The sequence below is a fragment of the Cyprinus carpio genome, unplaced genomic scaffold (genome assembly GCF_018340385.1).
Source record: "Cyprinus carpio isolate SPL01 unplaced genomic scaffold, ASM1834038v1 S000006459, whole genome shotgun sequence".
Lineage (NCBI taxonomy): Eukaryota > Metazoa > Chordata > Actinopteri > Cypriniformes > Cyprinidae > Cyprinus > Cyprinus carpio.
Genome location: NW_024879140.1, coordinates 135,001 through 157,040, shown reverse-complemented (window position 1 = coordinate 157,040; position 22,040 = coordinate 135,001). Strand labels below are relative to the sequence as shown.

Below are 22,040 nucleotides of genomic sequence, written 5' to 3'. Positions count from 1 at the left end.
GTGAATAAAGGCCTCCTGCAGCGAATCCATGAGCTTGTGTAAGAAAAATATATACATAAATTGTAAACAGTAATCTGAAGCTTCCGCTAACTGTCGTACGTTCACAACAGAACACCATTCCAGCGGAGGACGTCTGCGTAGCGTAAGCTCCGGTGTTAATATTCTAGTCTCGAGAACCATCGTTTGTTTACAGGAGCAAAGGAAGCAAAGTTTCCTTACTTTAGCAAAGAAAAATAACACCCATCCACTGCCATTAGCCAGGAGATTTTTAAATATAACTACAAATGGATTTGAAAGAAGTCAGTTATTAACACCGAGGATGGCTTGAGGTCGAGTATTAAATCATAGGGTAATTTTCAGTTTTGGTTGAACTGTCCCTTTAAGCACTGTGTGTTAGTCCAGTGTGTGTGTGTGTGTGTGTGTGTGTGTGTGTGTGTGTGTGTGTGTGTGTGTGTGTGTGTGTGTGTGTGTGTGTTGCTGCACTTATAAGAATCAAATGTCATCACTAACACAGAATCATTAAAAGGGTGTTTGAGGCTCTAAGTGCTCCAGATGATGTTTGAGTCGAGTGATGGTTCATTAGGGGTCTCATGAATACAGAACTACACTGGAATCACAGTAAACCAGCAGGAAGTGAGCAGACGCACAACTTCCTGTCATACAGGTGACCTCTGCTTTCTTTCGGCATCAGATGAGAAACCCAAAAACAACAGTCATACCATTTATCATAGGAATAACGGATATGAATCAAAACAATCAAACAGTAAATAAAGCTGCAGTTATGGGTTATGATGTTAGAAACACGGCTGACAGATTCGAGATCTGCGATCCAAACACACTGCTGTCAGACACAGAACTGTGCAAGGCTTCATGAAACTCAAACACTGAAGACTCTGTTTCTGTGTGTGTGTGTGTGTGTGAGAGAGAGTGTGTGTGTGTGTGTGTGTGTGAGAGAGAGTGTGTGTGTGTTCGCCACCCAACAGACACTGCTGCACAATCACAACACACACACCTGCAGTCAGAACCGATCCGAACACCTTCACACGCGGTCAGTAGCGCTACATACAGTCCAGCGCTTCGAAGACATCAGCTGTTTCCTCGCATCCCTGCGCGCGCGCGCGCGCACACACACACGCTCTCCTCTCAGTGACAGTGGCGCTAAACGACCTGCATTATTAGCAGTTTAATGTAAAGAATCGCTTTTATGGCCCAGAGGCCGGTTTCTGAGGTTAGCATCGCGCTCATATTCCCGCACAGACACCGACCACACACACACCCGCGGACGCGCTCAAACACCCGCGGGAAAGAGCGTTTCACACCGATTAGAGTTTGAATCTGTGTGTGTGTGTGTGATTGAGGCCTGTTAGCCTCGGTGCTAACGTGCTAGCTAACCGACCCAGCACCTAAACCAAACCAACACCATGAATCCTGTCACACCCGTTAAACCCGAGCACCGTCAGGCAGCTTTACCGCGAGCGGGAGCCGAGCGCAGACCGTGTTTCACCGGCGGAGTGTGTGTACACCGGCTTCTGAGGGGCGGATAAACACGTCAGAGGCGCGTCTGCGGACATTCGCGCGGGTTTCAGTCGGTGTCACGCGAAGAGAACCGCGTGTCTTCGCCAGCATCACTCACCGGACACCGGGCGTCTGTCCGCGGAGCTCTCTCTCGGTCCCGTCTGCTTGTCTCGGGTGTTTTTCCTGCGTCACTGGCGCCCCCCAACGACACCCGTCCGGCCTCGGTCCATACTAACCCCCCCCAGCAGCGACTGACCGGTTACCGGAGGGATGGTTTAATAATCAGTGTTTTCTTCTATAATGACTCGCTGTCCCGCTTGGAGCGGCCTGTTTGATGTGCAAATGTCTGCGTCTCAAAACCTAGTGTGCTGCCTTCCTAGACAGCACTACTGAGCCATCACACACACACACACACACACACACACACTCTCTCTCTCTCTCTCTCTCTCTCTCTCACACACACACACACACACACACCACTCTCTCTCTCGCTCTCACACACACACACGGGTTCTGTATGGATATTTAGCAGAGGTCTGATCAGACAGTGAATGTGTGTGTAAGACTGAGATCTGTGTGTGTGTGTGTGTGTGTGTGTTATTGTTGTTCCAGCAGGAGGCGGCAGCGAGCAAGACTCGGAAAACAATGACGTCACCGCCAATATATCGATTATTAGAGCACGTGTTTATGTGAGCCTCAGCTTTGGATTTCTATTGAATTATTTCTTTTTTTTAGCTTGACACACAATCAAATGACGTAGCTGAATGTGTCCCCAGTAACACCCGCGGGTCTCTGTCTCTGTTAGTAAACACTCAGAAGAAACTATTCAGTGAAGTATTTACTTTACTCAAGTTTAAAAAGTATCTGTACTTTATCAGTGTTTATCTTTGGAAAACTTTTACTTCACTATATTCCAGAGCATAATCTCGTACTTTATACTGCACTACTTGTTTTTTGGTTACCTTTAATACTGTATGTACTTCAAAATGTAGTACTTTCTGGTACTCGAGTAAATCTTTGAATTAGTTTTAATCGAGTAAAAAGGTATTACATTTCTGATTTAATTATTAAATGATATTTAATATGAAACAGTGCAGTAAAAAGTACAATATTATGCTTGGAATGTTGTGAAGTAGAAGTTTTCTAAAGAAAAACTTTTGAAAAATGTACTTTTAAAGCAGAGTAAAACAACATGCAGGATCTGATTTCAAAAGCAATTTACTTTTTCAACACATGAAAGGAAATAGATTAAAAAAAAACGAACAAACAAACAGAAGAGCAGTTTCATCATTTGCAGAGGATTTACACAGGGCCATATGAAATGAAGAGTTCACAGTCTGTTCAGTGGTTTATGCACACACTACTTCATTTCAACCGCAAATGTACACACCATTGAAACATTTACACACAATTACATCCTCTCGGTTTTCTCGGAGTAAAACAATAATACTCTTAAGACAGCACATGTTCTGAAATGATCGATCTAGGAATGGATACTTTCCTCCTCGTTCCGCACGAGAAATCAAACCCAGGACAATTTACAAACACGTCACTACACGAGGCATGAGGGAAGCGTCCGCTCGGAGGTGATCTCGACACACACATCTAGAAGAGGAGGAGCAGCCCGAGGAAGAGCGCTGGGCTCTGCTGCCCTTTGTGCAAACCTACATCTGTAAACAGGGGTGGATGCAACGTCCGTCCGTGCAATCAGTGCTCGTGTGTGAGAGAGAGAGAGGGTCAGCTGTGCTTATATACTGCAGGCCAGTGGGCGGAGTCACGTAGCCACGCCCACGGGGTGGGGGCTAATGGGGTGTTGGCTCCTCCCCCACCGCTGACTGTGCTCATCATTGCTCTGAGACGCCGTCTCGTACGTTTAAAAAGAAAACCGTATAAAATGTCATCAACCCCTTTGTTAATAGTACAGGACCATATCTATGACTTATATATTCATATTTATAGATATTTATATATGTATAGATATATACAACGCTACACACTGGATGTAGAGTCCGTCAGTGTGTGTGTGTGTGTGTGTGTGTGGCTAGTAGACCCAGGACACCGGCACCCACTGCGCAGTGCTGGACACCAGGTCGATGGCCTCCTCCAGCAGGCGGATGGTGTCGTCGATCTCGTTATTGATGATCGTCTGGTCGAAGTAATGCGCGTATGAGTGCTGCAGCGCCTCCGACTCCTTCTGCAGCCGCTGGAGAGACTCGTCCTGATGAGAACAGACACACAACATCAGCGAGAGATCACGCCTCCGTCACGCGGCTGACGAGAAAACACACCAGCTACCACAAACGAGTCGCTCCAGCACAGCAGCTCCGTGTGTGTTCAGGCACATTCATCACAAACAGTGCAGGCTCTGCACTATATATTCTGAATCCGTTTATTTTTAGATTTTCTGCTTTCATTTTAATTTTGGTTAAAATTGTAGTCATTCTGTTGTGTGTTTTTGTCATTATTATTATTGTAGTACAACAATGAAACTAAATTAAAATGAAAAACAATTCACAAAAAACTATCTTAATGGTTCAAATCTTACTAAAATTTATTTCAAGTGACAAAAATGTTTTTTAATGGTTTTAATTTTAGTTAAAGTGTTAGTTTACTATAATAATCCTAAAATGCATAGACAGAAATGACTTGAGATAAAAGCATCTCTTTCGACACTACTTGACTTCATCCTAAAAATAAAATAAAATTGTCTTTCTCTTTATTTATTCCTTCTCTTCGAGCTTGTACGTATTTGAACAATGCCTAAAACTTGGTATTACGAGCACTTCCTGTGACTGTTTGCCTCTTTATGAAGAATCACTATTCCCCAATTATAAATCGCTTTGGATAAAAGCGTCTGCTTTAAGTGCAAAAGACTAAAAATGATTTAGATGCTGAATTGTATCCGAACACGAAACACTGATTTGTGTGCATGCATTTTGATGCAACTATCACAAATTAAAATGCAGCACTCCGAGAAGTGTTCACAGCGCTTCACTTTTTCCACATTTTATGTTACAGCCTTATTCCAAAATGGATTAAATTCATTATTTTCCTCAAAATTCTACAAACATTACCCCATAATGACAACGTGAAAGATGTTTGTTTGAAATCTTTGCAGATGTATTAAAAAGAAAAGAAATAAATTACACGAGGATTAAGGCTGTAACGTATCAAAATATGGAAAAAGTGAACAGTACGATATCATCCGCTAGTGTGGATGCTAATATAGTAATTGTTCTTGATGTGAAGCTCAAAAACTGACAAGATTAATATGTATTAGGGGCCGTTCACACATAACACATTTTCCTACACAAGCGTGCTCTAGCTGATCATTGCGCTCACATCTTTTCCAGCGTCTTCTAAAAATGCGGTGCTCAAGACCTGCATTTCCTGTCTATTCCAGCGCCTGAATCAAACACGTGTTCTTAGCGTGTGACTGACGGCGGAGCGGCTGTCCTCGAGCGACTGCGCTGGCTCACGTCTTTACTTACAGGCAGTTTTCTGCACCATCTAGGGAGCTGCGAGCAGCGCAGAGACGCAAGAAGAAAACAATCAACACACAGAAACACGCATGCAGCATGCAATGAAACGTGACGCCGGGGTGTGCTGAGACGAGCCAGCGGCGGCGCTCACCTCGTTCATCGCCGGAGTGATAGTCGGTGCTGCGATGAAGATGACATACGGTGCAAACTCAGCCGTCCGCAAAACCTTCAGCGCCTGAGAACACACACCGAGAAAGAGTCAGAGAGAGAGAGACAGAGAGAGAGAGAGAGAGAGAGAGAGAGAGAGAGAGAGAGAGAGAGAGAGAGAGAGAGAGAGAGAGACGAAGAGAGAGAGAGAGAGAGAGAGAGGACGAGAGAGAGAGAGAGGAGAGGGGGAGCACACAGAGAGCGGGAGAGAGAGAGAGAGGACAGAGACACACAGAGAGAAGAGAGAGAGAGAGAGAGAGAGAGACACACAGAGAGGAGGACGACAGAGAGAGAGAGATGAGAGAGAGCACACACACAAGAGAGAGAGAGAGAGAGAGAGAGACACAGAGAGAGACACACAGAGAGAGAGAGAGACACACAGAGAGAGAGAGAGAGACACACAGAGAGAGAGAGAGACACACAGAGAGAGAGAGAGAGACACACAGAGAGAGAGACAAAAGCCTTAAATAATTCCACTGCCCCCGGCCCAACCCTGACGGAATCAGAAGTTAAATGTCTCCTCTTCGCAGATGATTTAGTCATTCTGTCAAAAACAAAAGAGGGACTACAGCAGCTCCTCGACGTCGTAGAGAGACATTCAGTCAAACGTGGGCTCTCAAAATTAACCTCGCAAAAACTAAAATAATGATTTTTCAAAATAGATCCAGATGTAGGGAAAATAAATACATCTTTCGAGCAGGAAACCAAGTCCTCCAACCACCCAGGAATACACATATCTGGGATTAAAACTGAGTTCAACAGGGAACTTCAATCTGGCTGTGAATGAACTGAAGGCAAAAGCACTGAGAGTATTCTACATGATTAAAAATACTATTCGACATGAAATTCCAATTCAAACCTGGCTAAAAATCCTAAAAGCAATAATTGAACCAATTGCGCTGTATGGCAGCGAGATATGGTGACCTCTAAAAACCCAAGATTTCTCTAAATGGGAAAAAGAGGAAATCGAAACTCTGCATACACAAATTTGTAAAAACATCCTAAAAGTAAACAGAGCAACACCAAACAACTCGTGCAGAGCTGAATTAGGACAATACCCCTTATTGATCAGTATCCAGAAAAGAGCTGTGAAGTTCTACCAGCACCTGAAGCACAGCGAGCCGAGCTCATACCAGGCTGAAGCCCTGCGGTGTCAGGAGCAGAACCGGCACCGGAGCGCACTCTCACAGCTGATGCTCAAACTACAGCCAGACCAACACAGCACCATCTGGCCAAACCAAATTATAAAATTACAAAAACAAAATTACATCACCTATTGGAAAGATGCTACTAAATCACAAAAGAAGATGGAACTCTATTTAAAGCTGAAGAGAGATTATAAACCAGCAGAATACCTGAGCTGTGTGAAAGAGCATAAATTGAGAAAGACCCTAAGCAGATATAGACTGAGCGATCACCGTCTGGCTGTAGAGAGAGGACGGCACAGGCAGAGATGGCAGCCGAGAGAGCAGAGACTGTGTTCACTGTGCTCTCAGAGAGAGCTGGAGACAGAAGAACACTTCCTCATTCACTGTGATCACTATCACAGCATTAGATCACACTATTTCACCAGATTCCAACAACTAGAACCACATTTTATGGTATTACCAAATTCAGAGAAATTAAATCATATTTTGGGAGAAAAACTCTATCTCAATCACAACAGCAGCAAAGGTATGTAACAGCCTGCCACAAACTACGAGAGTCAGCCAGTGGACAAAACTAAAGTCTGAATGTTGAGACAAATACACACAAGTGTGTTTTTTATTTTTTATTTGATTTTAATTTGTTGTTATTTTTTATTTATTGATTTATAAATATATTCATGCATTTGTTTACTGATTGATTTTATTGATTATTTGTTCACTGCCTATGTAATGGCCAATGCTTTGGCAACACTGTACAAGTCATGCCAATAAAGCTCAATTGAATTGAATTGAATTGAATTGAGAGACAGAGAGACAGAGAGAGAGAGAGAGAGAAAGAGAGGGAGAGAGAGAGAGAGACACACAGAGAGAGAGAGAGACACACAGAGAGAGAGAGAGAGAGAGAGAGAGAGAGAGAGAGAGAGAGAGAGAGAGAGAGAAAGAGTTTTCTTTCCTTCATGTTCTTCTTCAAGACAATATCTTAACTATTTTCTTATTTCTTGTTTATTAAAGAAATGTATTCATGTAGTTATCTACTTAATGATTTATAGATCTATTCTTGTTTTGTTGATGTATTATAATATAATTATTTGTTCTTTGTTCAGTCAATGTTTTGTCAATACTGTGCAAGTCATGCCAATAAAGCTCACTTGAGATGAATTGAACTGAACTCAGTGAGAGAGAGAATGTAACCCTGGAGCACAAAACTATCATAAGGGTCATTTCAGTAAGCTGAATAAATAATCTCTCCATTGATGTGTGGTTTGTTAGAAGGACAATATTTGTCTGAGATACAACTATTTTAAAATCTGGAATCTAAGGGTGAAAAAGAATCTAAATATTGAGAAAATCATCTTTAAAGTTGTCCAAATGAAGTTCTTAGCAATGCATATTACTAATCAAACATTTAATTAATAAAAAATTACTCTATACCTGCGGCCACAATTCCAACATGTTGTCTATTGCTACAAATATCCCTGTGCTACTGATGACTGCTTCTGTGCTGCAGGGTGAGGAATGAGAGATGCGTCTGTACCTGCGGCTCCACGTCCAGGATGGCCACCATGTCCTGCTCGTGGATCTGGCGGATGGTCTCGAGGCGCGTGCCGTACATGGCGTCCTCGTGGCTGCCGTACTCCAGGTAATCATTGTTGGAGATGTCCTGCATCATCTGGTCATGTGACACGAAGAAGTAGTTCTTGCCGTTCTCTTCATCCTTCTTCGGAGGTCTGGTGGTGTCTGTCGGAGAGAGCGAGCGGTCAGTGATGGGTGGCTCATGGCGAGCTGCATCAGGCGTGAGGCGCGTCTCTTACGTGGGATGGGGTACGCGAATCTGTCGGGATGTTTTGTGATGAGAGTGTTCTTGATGTGTCTCCGGCCGACGCCGTGAGCTCCTGCAGACAGAGGAATCAGCGCCGCTGTTATCATCAATACTCTCTAAACTGAACTGAGCTGGATGATGAACTGATTTGAGTGTTTACTATTGTCCTTCTGCATTATTACACACTATTGTCCTATGTGGATAGTTCAGGCAAAAAGGAAAATTCCATCATTAATTATTCACCCTCATGTCGTTCTAAACCTGTAAGAGCTTCATTCATCTTCAGAACACACATTAAGATGTTTCTGATGAACTCCGAGAGCTCTCTGACCCTCCATAGACACGATCCTAACACATTCAAGACTCAGAAACTTACAAGACTTAACGATGTCCTTGCTATGTTTTTGTCTTGATTGTGTTAGGATCGTGTCTATGGAGGGTCAGAGAGCTCTCGGAGTTCATCAGAAACATCTTCATTTGTGTTCTGAAGATGAACAAAGCTCTTACAGGTTTAGAACGACATGAGGGTGAATAATTAATGACAGAATTCTCATTTTTGGGTGAACTATCCCTCAAAGCTGCTGTAAAAAGCGCTATATAAATAAAAGTGACTCGAGTTGATTACTGAACTGAACAATGACTGAACAATCTGTCATATCTGATGCATTCTACAACATTAATCTGTTATTTTTCTGTTTATTTCTATGAATCCGCTTTGAATCGATCTGTACTGTATAAAGTGACAGAAATAAATTACCCAGCAGCACCAGCGTTTTCCTCTTGAACGCCGGCAGCTTCACCACCTCTTCATACGTCACCAGATCTAGTTGGTCGAAGACTGGAGGAACGAGAGACGTGATCAGTGAGACGTGTGACGCCTGACAGGCGTCAGCGTGAATCAGCAGGAAACAGGAAATGATGTCATTCAGGTGTGATGAGAGCTGGTGAGAGGAACTCTGAATTAAATGAGCTGTGAGATTCTGTCCTCATCGGCTCGACCTCGTGACTTTGATTCCTCAGAGGAACATGAGATGAGACGTTTGGCAGAATGTTAATGCTGCTCTTTCACAGCAGATAATCATATATTCACTTTACATTTCCATGCGTTCCTCCCCGAACGATCAAACAGTGTTCAGAGCCACACGAGGGCGAGGGAATGATGACAGAACCTTCACTGCTGGAATACACTACAGCACTTCTGTCTCGCTTTTGCCCAATTTTACAGTCATCTGTTGAAGATCAGACCAGTTTTCAGATTTGAGGTGATCGATTTCACAAACAACTTGCGTAGAGTTTGTTGGACACAGAATCTGATTCCATCCAACATGTTTGATATTTTGAGCTGATTTAGATGATAGGTTTAGATTTGTCCCGTGTCGTGTGTGAGTTTGTTGTGTGTGGTAGTATACTTGTGTGCAGTCAGGAGCTTCTGATGATGGAATGACAGTGAAATGGAAAGTCAGTACTGTACTGGTTTAGACACTATTACAAGAGAAATGTATAAACAGAAACAGGAGGTAATAGTGGAACTAAGTAACCGGGGTCCTTAGCGAGGGGTGGGGGGGGCATAATGATATACTGATTATTATTATTATTATTATTAATATGATTGATGAGGTGTTGTGTTGTGAGGGGCCCAACATTTGGTGCTTCGCCCCTGAACAGAAAATCATAACATTATGTTGGACGTGATCCTTATGTTATGAAGAGGAGCGATTTTTCAACTAAACTGAAATACTTGCCTGCCTTGACGGCGGTGCTGAGCTACTAACCCTGACTGCAAACAAGCTATTTCAACAGTGAATCCGTCATTTATTATGCGGGACGCTGGATACGTGTCCCTCCTGAGTCTCTGCTGCATGTACAGGTGTGCAGCCGGAAATGCTGAATCGATTATAGCCTTTGAAAGCGAGCACACAGCGCTTCCATACAAACACTAAAAAGCTGTCACTCACTTCAGTTTAATCACAATCTCACAGTGCTCCGTTATAAACAATGAGGCTCTCTGAACTGCAAATATCTTGTTTACATCATTTCGTGGCGTTTAGCATTGAGTGAATTCTGACCGTCTCTTGCTGAATGCACAAGAGTTGGCAGCCCTGTATCTATTTATATATTAATATCTTAATATATTATTATATCTTATATTAACCATTTGCACACACAAGCAAATTTCCGCACACAATAAAAGATCCTCGTGGTTTCTCAGTTTGATTGGAGCATCCATAAACAACACAAAACAAGCATTTTGAGTTTCTGCTAGTGATTTCTATACAGAATAATCACTTCCTGCCCTCCAGCTGCATTTAGTGCCACAGCAATGACATCATCTGCAAACAACCTGTTCATTCAACATGAACTGATGATGAGTTCAGGCTTGTGCTAGTCACAGATGAATTCAAGTCAAAGCTCCTGATTAGCACATGCCTTATCTCATCGTTAGTAAGTAATACTGAATCCAGGTATTAGAACACGGTTATCAAGTGTGCTGTCATTTCAAAGCTGTGTGACGTTAAAGTGCTGTAGTGTGTCCCAGCATTAGTGATCTCCTGCTCGTTGGAGGAAGTTCTACAGCCCTCACAGGAAGTGACTGAAGCAACACAACACTGTCAATCACATCGACTGATTTCAACATCACAAAAACACTGAACTCATGCCTTTACTAGTCGCCCGGGTGACATGGGTAACAAATAACAAGCACAAACACAACAACCGCTTGTTACTTTAGCAAGAGGAGATCGACACGATTAGTTACTTACATGCAGGAGGCCATTAAAGGGAGACAGCGTGTAAAATGGACAGGGGTCAGTTAAACACACTTTACACACACACACACTCACACACACACCACTCTGCTGTTACACAACAACACAATCAGCAGGACAGTTTCGTTGTGGTCAGGACGCTTGGACTCATGGGAATGTGATCATTATTTTGAGTCCCTGAGATCACGGCGTTGATCCTGATGCAGGAACGACAACACTTCCTCATCAACACCATTTTAACCAGTAAACAGAAAGAACTAGGGATTATTAATAACATTACATTATATTATACATTATATTATATTGACAATAAGTCATTTAGCAGATGCTTTTATCCCAGACAACTTACGAATGAGTACAATAGAATAAAACAGAGTCAGCAAGAGAGCAATAATAGAGTGCTGTGATAAGTGTCAGCCTAACACAGCACACAAGAGTCTTTTATATAATAAATAAAAAAAAAACAAGTAGATAAAATAGAAAAAGAATAAGGAGTGCTAGAGGTAACGTTAGAGGGTCAGATTAAGACGGAAGAGCTGTGTTTTTAGTTATTTGTTGAAGATGGATGAGGTCGTTCCAGGTCACTCCGTGAAAGTGATTTTGTGTTTAGATTATATTACACCTTGCTCCTGTGACATACACCACGCAGCACTTTCACATCGCACGGTCATGTAGTAACTGACAAAATGATCTTGTGGACTCTAAATAACATCCTGTGGTCATGACATATTATGACACGCGTCACAGAACTGAGTGCAGTGGGCAGTGGAGCCATGTTCAGTGTGTGTCAGCAGCGTCTCTCAGATCTGATCTGGTGTCAGAGGTCAGCAGATTCACTCACACACACACACACACACACACACACACTTCAGCAGCGACAGACATCCAGTCAACATTCATGAAAATATGGTTTAAAATATATCTACTGTTTTTTACTTACTATTTATTTACCGTGGGAAACACTGGTATAAAAACCATTACGTCTATGGAATGTCCCCATAAAACATGGAAACCCAATGTGTGTGTGTGTGTGTGTGTGTGTGTGATTATTCAGTTGATGTCATGATGAAGGACGGTCCGCTGCTCATTACCTGCGTTGTGTTTGGCTAAGTATTTGTCTTTGTATTGTTTCTTCTTCTTGCCGAACCATGTACAGCTGGCCTGCTGCTCCTGCTTGGTCTTCTCCATCGCTATACACGCCACACGCCTGATGAACACACACACACACACACACACACAGGTGCATGAGGCAGGGCGTGGCGCTCACATGAGTGCAGCTGTGGTCTGTGTTTCTCACCACTCCTGCAGCTCCGGCGAGGGAATGAGGCCCGCCGTGCCGTTCTTGGTGTTCTCCAGTTTGCCCTGCCACCAGTTATGATCGTCCTTACTGATGATCTGGATGATGTCACCCACCCGGAAACGAATGCCGGCCTCTTTACAGGGAATCAGGTCATCTTTAGCCGGATCGTACTCGAACTGCGCTCGAACGTAAATCTGCAGAAACACACGAGTGAGCGTTAGAAAAACAACAGCGTGTCAACTGTCCATTCATCACTTCAACTAGTAAAGCTTATGATTAGGGCTGTCCATCGACACAGTGATGGGAATACAAATAACACAATAATCATTATTCTTATAATTACTCTTATCAATAAAACACCATTTGTGACCCTGGAGCACAAAACCAGTCATAAGGGTCAATTTTTAGCAATTAAGACTTATAGATCATCTGAAAGCTGAATAAATCATCTCTCCATTGATGTATGGTTTGTTAGGAGGACAATATTTGTCTGAGATACAACTATTTGAAAATCTGGAATCTGAGGGAGCAAAAAAATCTAAATATTGAGAAAATCATCTTTAAAGTTGTTCAAATGAAGTTCTTAGCAATGTATATTACTAATCAAAAATTAAGTTTTGATATATTTACAGTAGGAAATTTACTAAATATCTTCAAGGAACATGATCTTTACTTAATATCCTAATGATTTTTGGCATAAAAGAGAAATGTATAATTGTGACCCATACAATGTATTGTTGTCTATTGCTACAAATATACCTGTGCTACTGATGACTGCTTCTGTGCTGCAGGGACACATATCCAGTTAAAAAGATCAATTTTCTATCTGCATTGTTTAATATTTAAAAAAAAAATTAATTGAACTAAATGAACAGGTTGAATTGACAGCCCTAATTATAATGTAACTGCATATAATACACACACACACACACACACACACACACACACACAGTCAACCAATCAGATGTGAGCAAACCCCATTGACGGACAGCACGGGGGTGTCTAAGAAGCCAATCATCTGTGAGGGGCGGGGCCAATCACACTACTAGGATGGACACAGACGTGATTGGCAGGTGGGTTAGTGTCATGTACCACCACTATGGGATGCTGGGGGTCTATAAGCACCAACTAGAGAAGCAAAGCCTGATGGGAAATGAATCTGGCTCTACTGGATCCGAGAAACTCACCTTCCGAGACATTTTATCCTTGACTGCAGATCTGGAGATCTAAGGGTTTGAAAGCATCTCACACACACACACACACACACACACACACATACGTGGACAGGAAATGAAAGGATGCAGGAATCGCATTGTACAGCAGTAGGGTGAGGGGATGGGCGTTAAAGGCCTATTCACACTCAACACAGACCTCTCTTTCACACGAAGATATGCAATCAGAAATTCACCTGTCAACAAGTGATGCTTTTTTCATTATCACTTACAAAAAAATCTCCAGTGCAAAATTAAATATCCAGACTGTTTTAATGAAGCTTTCAGCTGCCAATAAAAGAGGAGGACTCTGATTATGATGTTCATCACATTTAATCAGTGCAGAAAAGGGAATAAACCTCCAGAGATTGACGGGATGAACTTTGACCTCAGGCGAGTGACAGACCGATCGCTTTAGCTCAGGTATGTTTCTCAGAACGATGATGTAAACTGAAAACCCATGTGGTTGTCGGTGTGAAGAGATCTTCAGGTGGAGATACACACACACACACACACACGCACGCACGCACGCACGCACGCACGCACGCACACACACACACACACACACACACACACACACACACACACACACACGACAGCAACACGGACTCACCTGTCTTCCTTTGGGCTGGATAGTTGATGGCAGATCCTGCACAGAGAAATTATTACAAACCCGATTTCAAAAATGTTGGGACACTGTACAAATTGTGAGTAAAAAAGGAATAGAATAATTTACAAATCTCATAAACTTATATTTTATTCACAATAGAATATAGATAACATATCAAATGTTGAAAGTGAGATATTTTGAAATGTCATGCCAAATATTGGCTCATTTTGGATTTCATGAGAACTACACATTCCAAAAAAGTTGGGACAGGTAGCAATAAGAGGCCTTAAAAGATAAATGTACATATAATGAACAGCTGGAGGACCAATCTGCAACTTATTAGGTCAACTGGCGGCATGATTGGGTATAAAAAGAGCCTCTCAGAGTGGAAGTGTCTCTCAGAAGTCAAGATGGGCAGAGGATCACCAATTCCCCCAATGCTGCGGCGAAAAATAGTGGAGCAATATCAGAAAGGAGTTTCTCAGAGAAAAATTGCAAAGAGTTTGAAGTTATCATCATCTACAGAGCATAATATCATCCAAAGATTCAGAGAATCTGGAACAATCTCTGTGCGTAAGGGTCAAGGCCGGAAAAACCATACTGGATGCCCGTGATCTTCGGGCCCTTAGACGGCACTGCATCACATACAGGAATGCTACTGTAATGGAAATCACAACATATGCTCCCATCCAGACGTCGTCTCTTTCAGGGAAGACCTTGCATTTTCCAACATGACAATGACAGACCACATACTGTTACAACATCATGGCTGCGTAGAAGAAGGATCCGGGTACTGATGATGGCCAGCCTGCATCCAGATCTTTCACTCATAGAAAACATTTGGCGCATCATAAAGAGGAAGATGCGACAAAAGAAGACCTAAGACAGTTGAGCATCTAAAAGCCTGTATTAGACAAGAATGGGACAACATTCCTATTCCTAAACTTGAGCAACTTGTCTCCTCAGTCTTCCAGACGTTTGCAGACTGTTATAAAAAGAAGAGGGGATGCCACACAGTGGAAAACATGGCCTTGTCCCAACTTTTTTGAGATGTGTTGATGCCATGAAATTTAAAATCAACTTATTTTTCTCAGTTTAAACATTTGATATGTCATCTATGCTGTATTCTGAATAAAATACTGCAATTTGAAACTTCCACATCATTGCATTCTGTTTTTATTCACAATTTGTACAGTGTCCCAACTTTTTTGTAATGGGTTTGTACCTTTATAAACCACTTACTTCCTACATGAACTATTAGTTTCAAACACAGATAAACAAAGCTGATGGGCTCAAACTCTTAAAGGGATAGTTCACCCAAAAATGAAAATTACCCCATGATTTACCCAGTATATGACTTTCAGACGAATCCAATCAGAGTTAAATTTAAAAACATCCTGGCTCTTCCAAGCTTTATAATGGCAGTGGATGGGTGTTATTTTTCAGTAGTTCATAAAGCGCATGCATCATCATAAAAACTGCAGAGAAGAGAGAAAAACAAACACCGGTCATGAAGTAGAAGTACTAAACAAGGATTTCTGAAGAAAAATGTCAGGAGGATTTTGATGTAAGCCAGAGACTGGTTTTCTTTGCTAAAGTAAGGAAACTGTGCTTCCTTTGCTCCTGTAAACAAAAGATGGTTCTTGAGACTAGAATATTAACACCCATCCACTGCCATTACAAAACTCGGAAGAGCCAGGATGTTTTTATATTTAACTCTGAAATTCGTATACTTCTAGGATGGCTTGAGGGTGAGTAAATCATGGGGTAAAATTAAATTTTGGGTGAACTATCCCTTTAAGACAGACATCAGTTTCACAATATCTCACTGTTTACTGTCCAGAGTAATGCAAAAAAAAAAAAGGGGGCTTGAATCTTCCTCTAAACCTATAATGCTTTGAATGTAAGGGTTTGGTGTGGTTTATTCTGAGTCTTACTAAGATGGAGCTGGTGATGCTGGAGTGGCCGTTCGCAGGAGACTGTCTGGGCAGATCAGGGGACTCTTTCTGAAACGCCAGAGTAAAACAGAGACGCTCATGTGATCTGTACATTTAGTGTTGATATTCCAGGAGCGACCAGCGTGTGGCGCTCTGACGTGAAAACACTTACATCACAGGACAGAGACTGACTGCGGTAACTGGGCACAATTTTGAAGGTGATGCTGCCTCGCATCTCCCGCTGTTAGAAAACAAAACACATGTTACTGACTAAAACTGACCGCTGATGCAAACACAGTCACCAGGAGTGCAGCATCAGAGACGTGTGAGTGTGTGTCCACTTAAACATTTATACTGACAGATTTAAGAGGCAAATTCATAGCTAAAAGAGAGCTAAACCTGACAAAAACTCCTTTTGGGGATGTGCTTGTTTCTAAAACAGTTCAAGTATAATAAAGTAAATCCATTTTTTTTTTAATGTAACTATGCATAGGTCTTCTGTTGGTTAGTGTGTGGTTTTGGTATTTATAACTAGATGTATAAAAAGGAAGTTCATGTAATATCCCTAGTTAGAGAGCTGAGCAAACATGTTCGTGTCACTTTCAGTATCAAGTCAGCATATTGATTGTAATAGGCCTGGTTTCACAGACAAGGCTCAGATGAAGTCAGGATTAGGCCATACTTCAGTTACGACATTATAGTAGTTTTTATTTGAGAAAAAAAAAAAAAGAAAAAAAAAACCTTACTTGGTTACAATGGCTTATTTTATTTTATTTAGATGCCGTATTTTAAGAGATGTCAGTGCAAGTCTCTTGCAGTTGAAACATGCATTTTATTTTTCTGGGGCTAGGCTTAAGTCTTGTCTGTGAAATCATATTGCACTTATTAAAGCATCTGTTGTTGTCATTGATTAAATACGTTATGATGAGTAGTTTGGCAGGTTTATAGTTGGGACAGGAGGACCGGAGGAGGAGAAGTCCTGTCTGAGAGTTATCAGACGTGTCTGGTTGGTTTACTCGAATGGTTACCACTGAGTGACTCAGTCTTTGCTTTAGTTATGATCCTCATCTCTAGCACTAGTGTTCTGTTTTGTTCTGCTGTGTTTCTGTCTCTCACACACCAGCATCTTCTGCAGCTGCTCCACCGTCTGATTGGCGACACTGATGCCGTTGATTTCACGAATCTCGTCTCCAACATGCAGCGTCCCTGAGAAACAACAGCATACGTGAGCACAGAGACACACACACACACACACACACACACACACACACACACACACACACACACACACAGAGCCGTACCCTGTCTGTGGATCATCCCGCCGTGCATGATTCTAGCCACGATGCAGTGGTTCAGGTCGTTCATCTTCAGCGTGATGCCCTGTCGACACACAATCACACCAGCATCACAAACGTCCCTCCCGCGTCTCGTCTCCGATCTTAAACTCACACGACTGTCTTCAGCGGCTTATCATGGAATTAAAACCATTTCAGAATCGATGAACTTTACAGTTATTGATCTGAACTAAAATAAAGATCTGAATAATATCACCAGTCTTCTGTAAACGAGCACAATTTGGATTCGTCTCATATTTGTCTGCATCAATGATTCTGTTATTTTCCGGTTTATTACTCTGAAGCTGTTTTGAAACTATATTGTATAAAGCGCTATGGAAATAACGGTGACTTGACTAAAAATAGAGTCCTATTTTGTTTGCATGCAACACCATTACCACATGATTTTCCACTCCATGAACAGATAACTGTGACACACAGATGTGTTTATTAATCTAGAAATCAATAAAATGAAAGTTTCAGAATGTGTATTGTTATATACAGTACTTCCTTTTTAGTATTTGTTTTGTTTTGTTTTTTGGAAACTGTGGTAACAAAGCTCCCCCAAAACCACTTTATTTTAAGGTGTCCTTGTTACAGTGTAATCATACATGTGAGTGATATTAATTAACTACATGTACTTACTATATGGCAAGGGTTAGGATTTGGCTTGCATGTAATTATGCATCATTTATTGTTATTATAATAGTAAGTACATGTAACAAAGACACCTTAAAATAAAGTGTTAGCCAAAACAGCTCATAAAACATTTACTTTGAGCTCCAGAGCTGGAAACAGTTTTGTTTCAAGGTCTATTAATCTTTTATAATGTTGCTGGTCTGTGATGATCTGACAGCGGTGGCTCATGAAACAGTGAGTGTGTACCATGGGCTCGTCCGTGTTCTTCTGGAACTGCACCAGGCGCACACGCGTGACGTTCTCCAGGTCCATGTCTCCGTTGATGCTCTCGGGCGAGTCTCCATTTAGGTAAGGGGATGTGGGCGGAGGTGTCACTCGGAGCGCCTCGTCGCTGTAAACCTCATGAGCCACAACATCATGAGTCTGCAGCAGCGCCTGCGACAGGAACAACACACTCAGCATCTGCAGCGTCAAACACTCATCTCTGAAACACACCGTCCTCAGCATCTGTGTGGATCAGAGCACCTCTGCACGGACAGATCACAATCAATGACGAACATACATGCATCATGTGTGCACATACAAACTAATTACACACGCCACACCTGCAGTTTATCACGGGGTTAGTGTGTGCGTGTAAGTGTGACAGTGTGACCACTTGTTTATTTGGTCACTAAAGTAATAAGAGGCAGGATCAGCTCACATCTGAGCGGAAGAAAAAACCACACAGCAGAGAAAAACTTCTAACACTTCAGATTCACAAGTCATATGACACTTCAATGCAAATTTAAAGTAAACATAATGCATATAATTTACATTTAATCATTTAGTCTTAGATTTAATCCAAAGCAACTTGAGTGACTTTTTGAAGCAATCAAAATCAAGAGAGCAATGATATGCAAGTGCTCTAACGAGTCTCAGTTAGCTTAATGCAGCACACGCAGCAAAGGTTTTTTTTTATTATATAATAAATAAATAAAAAAAAACAATAGAAAAAGAATAGAGCAAGCTAGTGTTAGAGGCCTTTTTTTGCTTTCTGTTAACTGTATAAATGATAAATAAAAAGAAAACAGATAGAATACAAAAAGAATAGAGAAGCTAGTGTTAGTTTTTTTTTAAAGAATAGAATTAGAATAGAGTGGTAGAGTAAGATTGTCAAATAAAGACAAGTTTATATAAAGTCACACACAATATAAAAACACACAAAGCAAACAAACAATCAACCTACCTAATAAATAAATAAATAAAATATAACCAACCAACATATTTTTACACACATTTTATGTTGTATAAATTTGCACACATTACTGCATCAAGTACAATCATGAATAAACCCTGTATTTATTAATTAATAATCTAGATTAATGCGTGCTGTAAAAGTCTTGTTCATTGTTAGTTCATGAAACCTACTGAATTATGCTTAAACCTAATAAACTAATGCTTTTTTGTAAATATCAGATATTATTCTCAGTCTGGACTATGAGGGGAGCCAGCAGCAAAAATAACAAATTATAATATAAAAATAATAAGAATATGTAAAGAAACATTCTTAAATGTGTGAAGTCATCAATACATGTGTTAACATTCTGTTAATTTGTTATTTTAAAGCAAGTCCGTTAAGGCTGTGAATCACATAATCAGGATGATCTGAACAAAAGCAGATCACACTCAAATCTCCTCAACACGACAAATACTGCAGGAAGCGGCTGCTATCCCAGAATTCCTCACCCGTGTTTTCCAGAGCAGGTACTCTGTGTCCGTGTGGAACTCCATGACCGGATCGGATGAGCGCGGATCTTCCCTCTTTCAGCACTTTCTCTGAAGTGTTTCCCTCAATCTGACGGCTGCTCTATAACGCCTCCCTCCCCATACACACACACACACACACACACACACACACACACACACACACACACACACACACACGGCTCATCCCTTCTCCCTCTGTGACCCGTGTCTCTGTATTAAAGCGCCGCCGGCTGTTGAAGCAGCTGCTCGTTTCACTGCAGCTTTACAGTTCAAGTGGCTCGACGTGAAAGGCTGAATGTCACCAAAACGTCAATATTTCACACCAAAATAAAAAGAAAGAGATATGAAATTGTATTTAGCGTAAAGAAAACGAAGCCTGATTTTAGGACCATTAGGAGTTTTGCACTGTGACATTATTTTCATGACAATTAAACACATTTCAACCAAACATCATCACTGCTGTAATGTGGACAAGGACTAATTATATTTAATATTTCATTTAAATGACAAAATGCATATTAAAGCTACAAATGCAATAAGGATACATCATGCTAGAATTTATTGTTGCTTTTAACAGGGTTTCTGCAAACACATTATATAAAATATAAGAAAACACATTGTATAAAATATAAGAAAACACATTGTATAAAATAATTATATTATTTTATATTTGATAAAATAAATACCTTTAAGGCTCTGCTCAGCAAAACCTGAGAATAAGAACACAAATATTTTTTTTTCTGAATATATATATATATATTAATGAGTTTATGATTAAAACAAGAACAAATATCTGTCAGTGGACTCAGAAAATCAACTTGATTCACAAGGAAAATAAGTTTTTATTCCTCACTTGTTCTTGTTTTAATCAGAAACTCACTTTATTTTGATCAGTTTCTCAGAAGACAATGTGTCACATATCCAGTAAATTTATTTAAGGATGTTTATATATTTGACAAACAAGACAAAAACACTGAGGACTGTATTAATTTTTAGCAATACATGTAACATTTAATGCCACGACTTTATGAATTAAAGACTTTCTCCTCTGATTTAAGACCTTTTAATAATCTTAATTTGTGAATTTAGATTTTTTAAAACCCACAGAATCCCTGGATTAATAGAAATCACTTGTTTAATTTGGATGACTGTATTACAGTACACAAATTCACAGGATAAACGTTTATTTTTGTCATGAAATAATGTGACTATCAAACAGTCCTGAAGTAGACCTGCTTTCCTGAAATGTTTTACTGGTTTTGAGGTGAAATATGACCTGGACATTCTTTACAATATTCTCTCGTAAGCGTCTGCTAAATTGATAAGCGTCCACATCTGGAGGCGTCTCGTCTCGCTGAAGCTGCATGCGCTCTATGCATCTGTGTGACTCAACCTGAAACAGTTGTTGTGGTTTTCATCTGAGCGCAAGCAGAGCGCTGCGTCCGACGGCTTCCACTCACCATGAAATGAGGCTGAGTCAGGATTCTCTTCAGCTCTTTTGCCTCCATGTTCTCAGGATAACAGGAGAGCATCTCCAACACCTGCCGAGAAACACAGGTCACAGCACAGAACGCCATTACTGGTTAAAGAAATAAATAAATACATAAAAATTATATATATAGATCCAGAAGAACTTTAGCAACGTCTCCAAGATGCTTCAAGAAACCTCCTGCAAAGCTCCAGTACTGTTAGAAGTTTGAGGCACTTGTGTAAAAAAGCTGTAAAATTAGGATGCTGTCAAAAATAATGTCATTTTTATCAATTATCTTCTATGAACTGAATGAAATCATCATTTGGTGGAGCATGCTCTGTGTTTAGAGCAGGTTTTGTCCTCGGTGCACTTGAGCAGAGTTTCTCTATCTTCGCAGGAGGTCTCTCGAAGCGTCTCGGAGACACAGTTCTTCTGGATTGAGTCTGTCTCAGTTTGTTCTGTTTCTTCATGTGACTCCAGACAGACTGATGATGATCAGATCACATCTCTGAGTGCAGCACAAACACCTCACTGCAGTATTAACATTAATGACCTGAATATATATTTGTAAATGTAAACTGATATTTCCTTCTGACACACTACAGCACAAGATAGAAATAACTGACTTAAAAACATTTCTTACCTGCTGAAGATACTAGTGTTCTAATGATTCTGGCCAACACTGTATTATTAATTATATTAATGTAAAACAGAGATTAAGAAGTTAAATCACTGTAACTGAGTGTTACATGACGAACCCTCATATTCTGATTTACAGTTACATTTAGTCATTTAGCAGATGCTTTTATCCAAAGTGACTTACAATGTAGAAACAATCAGACCAACGAGAGAG

General features: G+C 40.9%; 1 protein-coding gene across 1 annotated transcript in view; it reads right to left on the bottom strand.

Moving 5' to 3' along the window:
• Positions 1-2,715: 2,715 nt before the first annotated feature.
• LOC109077459 (peripheral plasma membrane protein CASK-like) overlaps positions 2,716-22,040 on the bottom strand; it is a 54,327-nt gene continuing 35,002 nt past the window's right edge. The window contains exons 12-25 of the mRNA XM_042754099.1: positions 21,177-21,257; positions 18,214-18,402; positions 17,296-17,374; positions 17,115-17,200; positions 16,167-16,235; positions 15,995-16,063; positions 14,061-14,096; positions 12,234-12,430; positions 12,028-12,143; positions 8,929-9,009; positions 8,164-8,244; positions 7,887-8,089; positions 5,149-5,232; positions 2,716-3,733 (exon numbers count right to left, since the gene is read on the bottom strand). Coding sequence (XP_042610033.1) covers positions 3,557-3,733; positions 5,149-5,232; positions 7,887-8,089; positions 8,164-8,244; positions 8,929-9,009; positions 12,028-12,143; positions 12,234-12,430; positions 14,061-14,096; positions 15,995-16,063; positions 16,167-16,235; positions 17,115-17,200; positions 17,296-17,374; positions 18,214-18,402; positions 21,177-21,257 — 1,548 coding nt within the window. The 3' untranslated portion in view covers positions 2,716-3,556. The remainder of the gene's footprint in view (positions 3,734-5,148; positions 5,233-7,886; positions 8,090-8,163; positions 8,245-8,928; positions 9,010-12,027; positions 12,144-12,233; positions 12,431-14,060; positions 14,097-15,994; positions 16,064-16,166; positions 16,236-17,114; positions 17,201-17,295; positions 17,375-18,213; positions 18,403-21,176; positions 21,258-22,040) is intronic.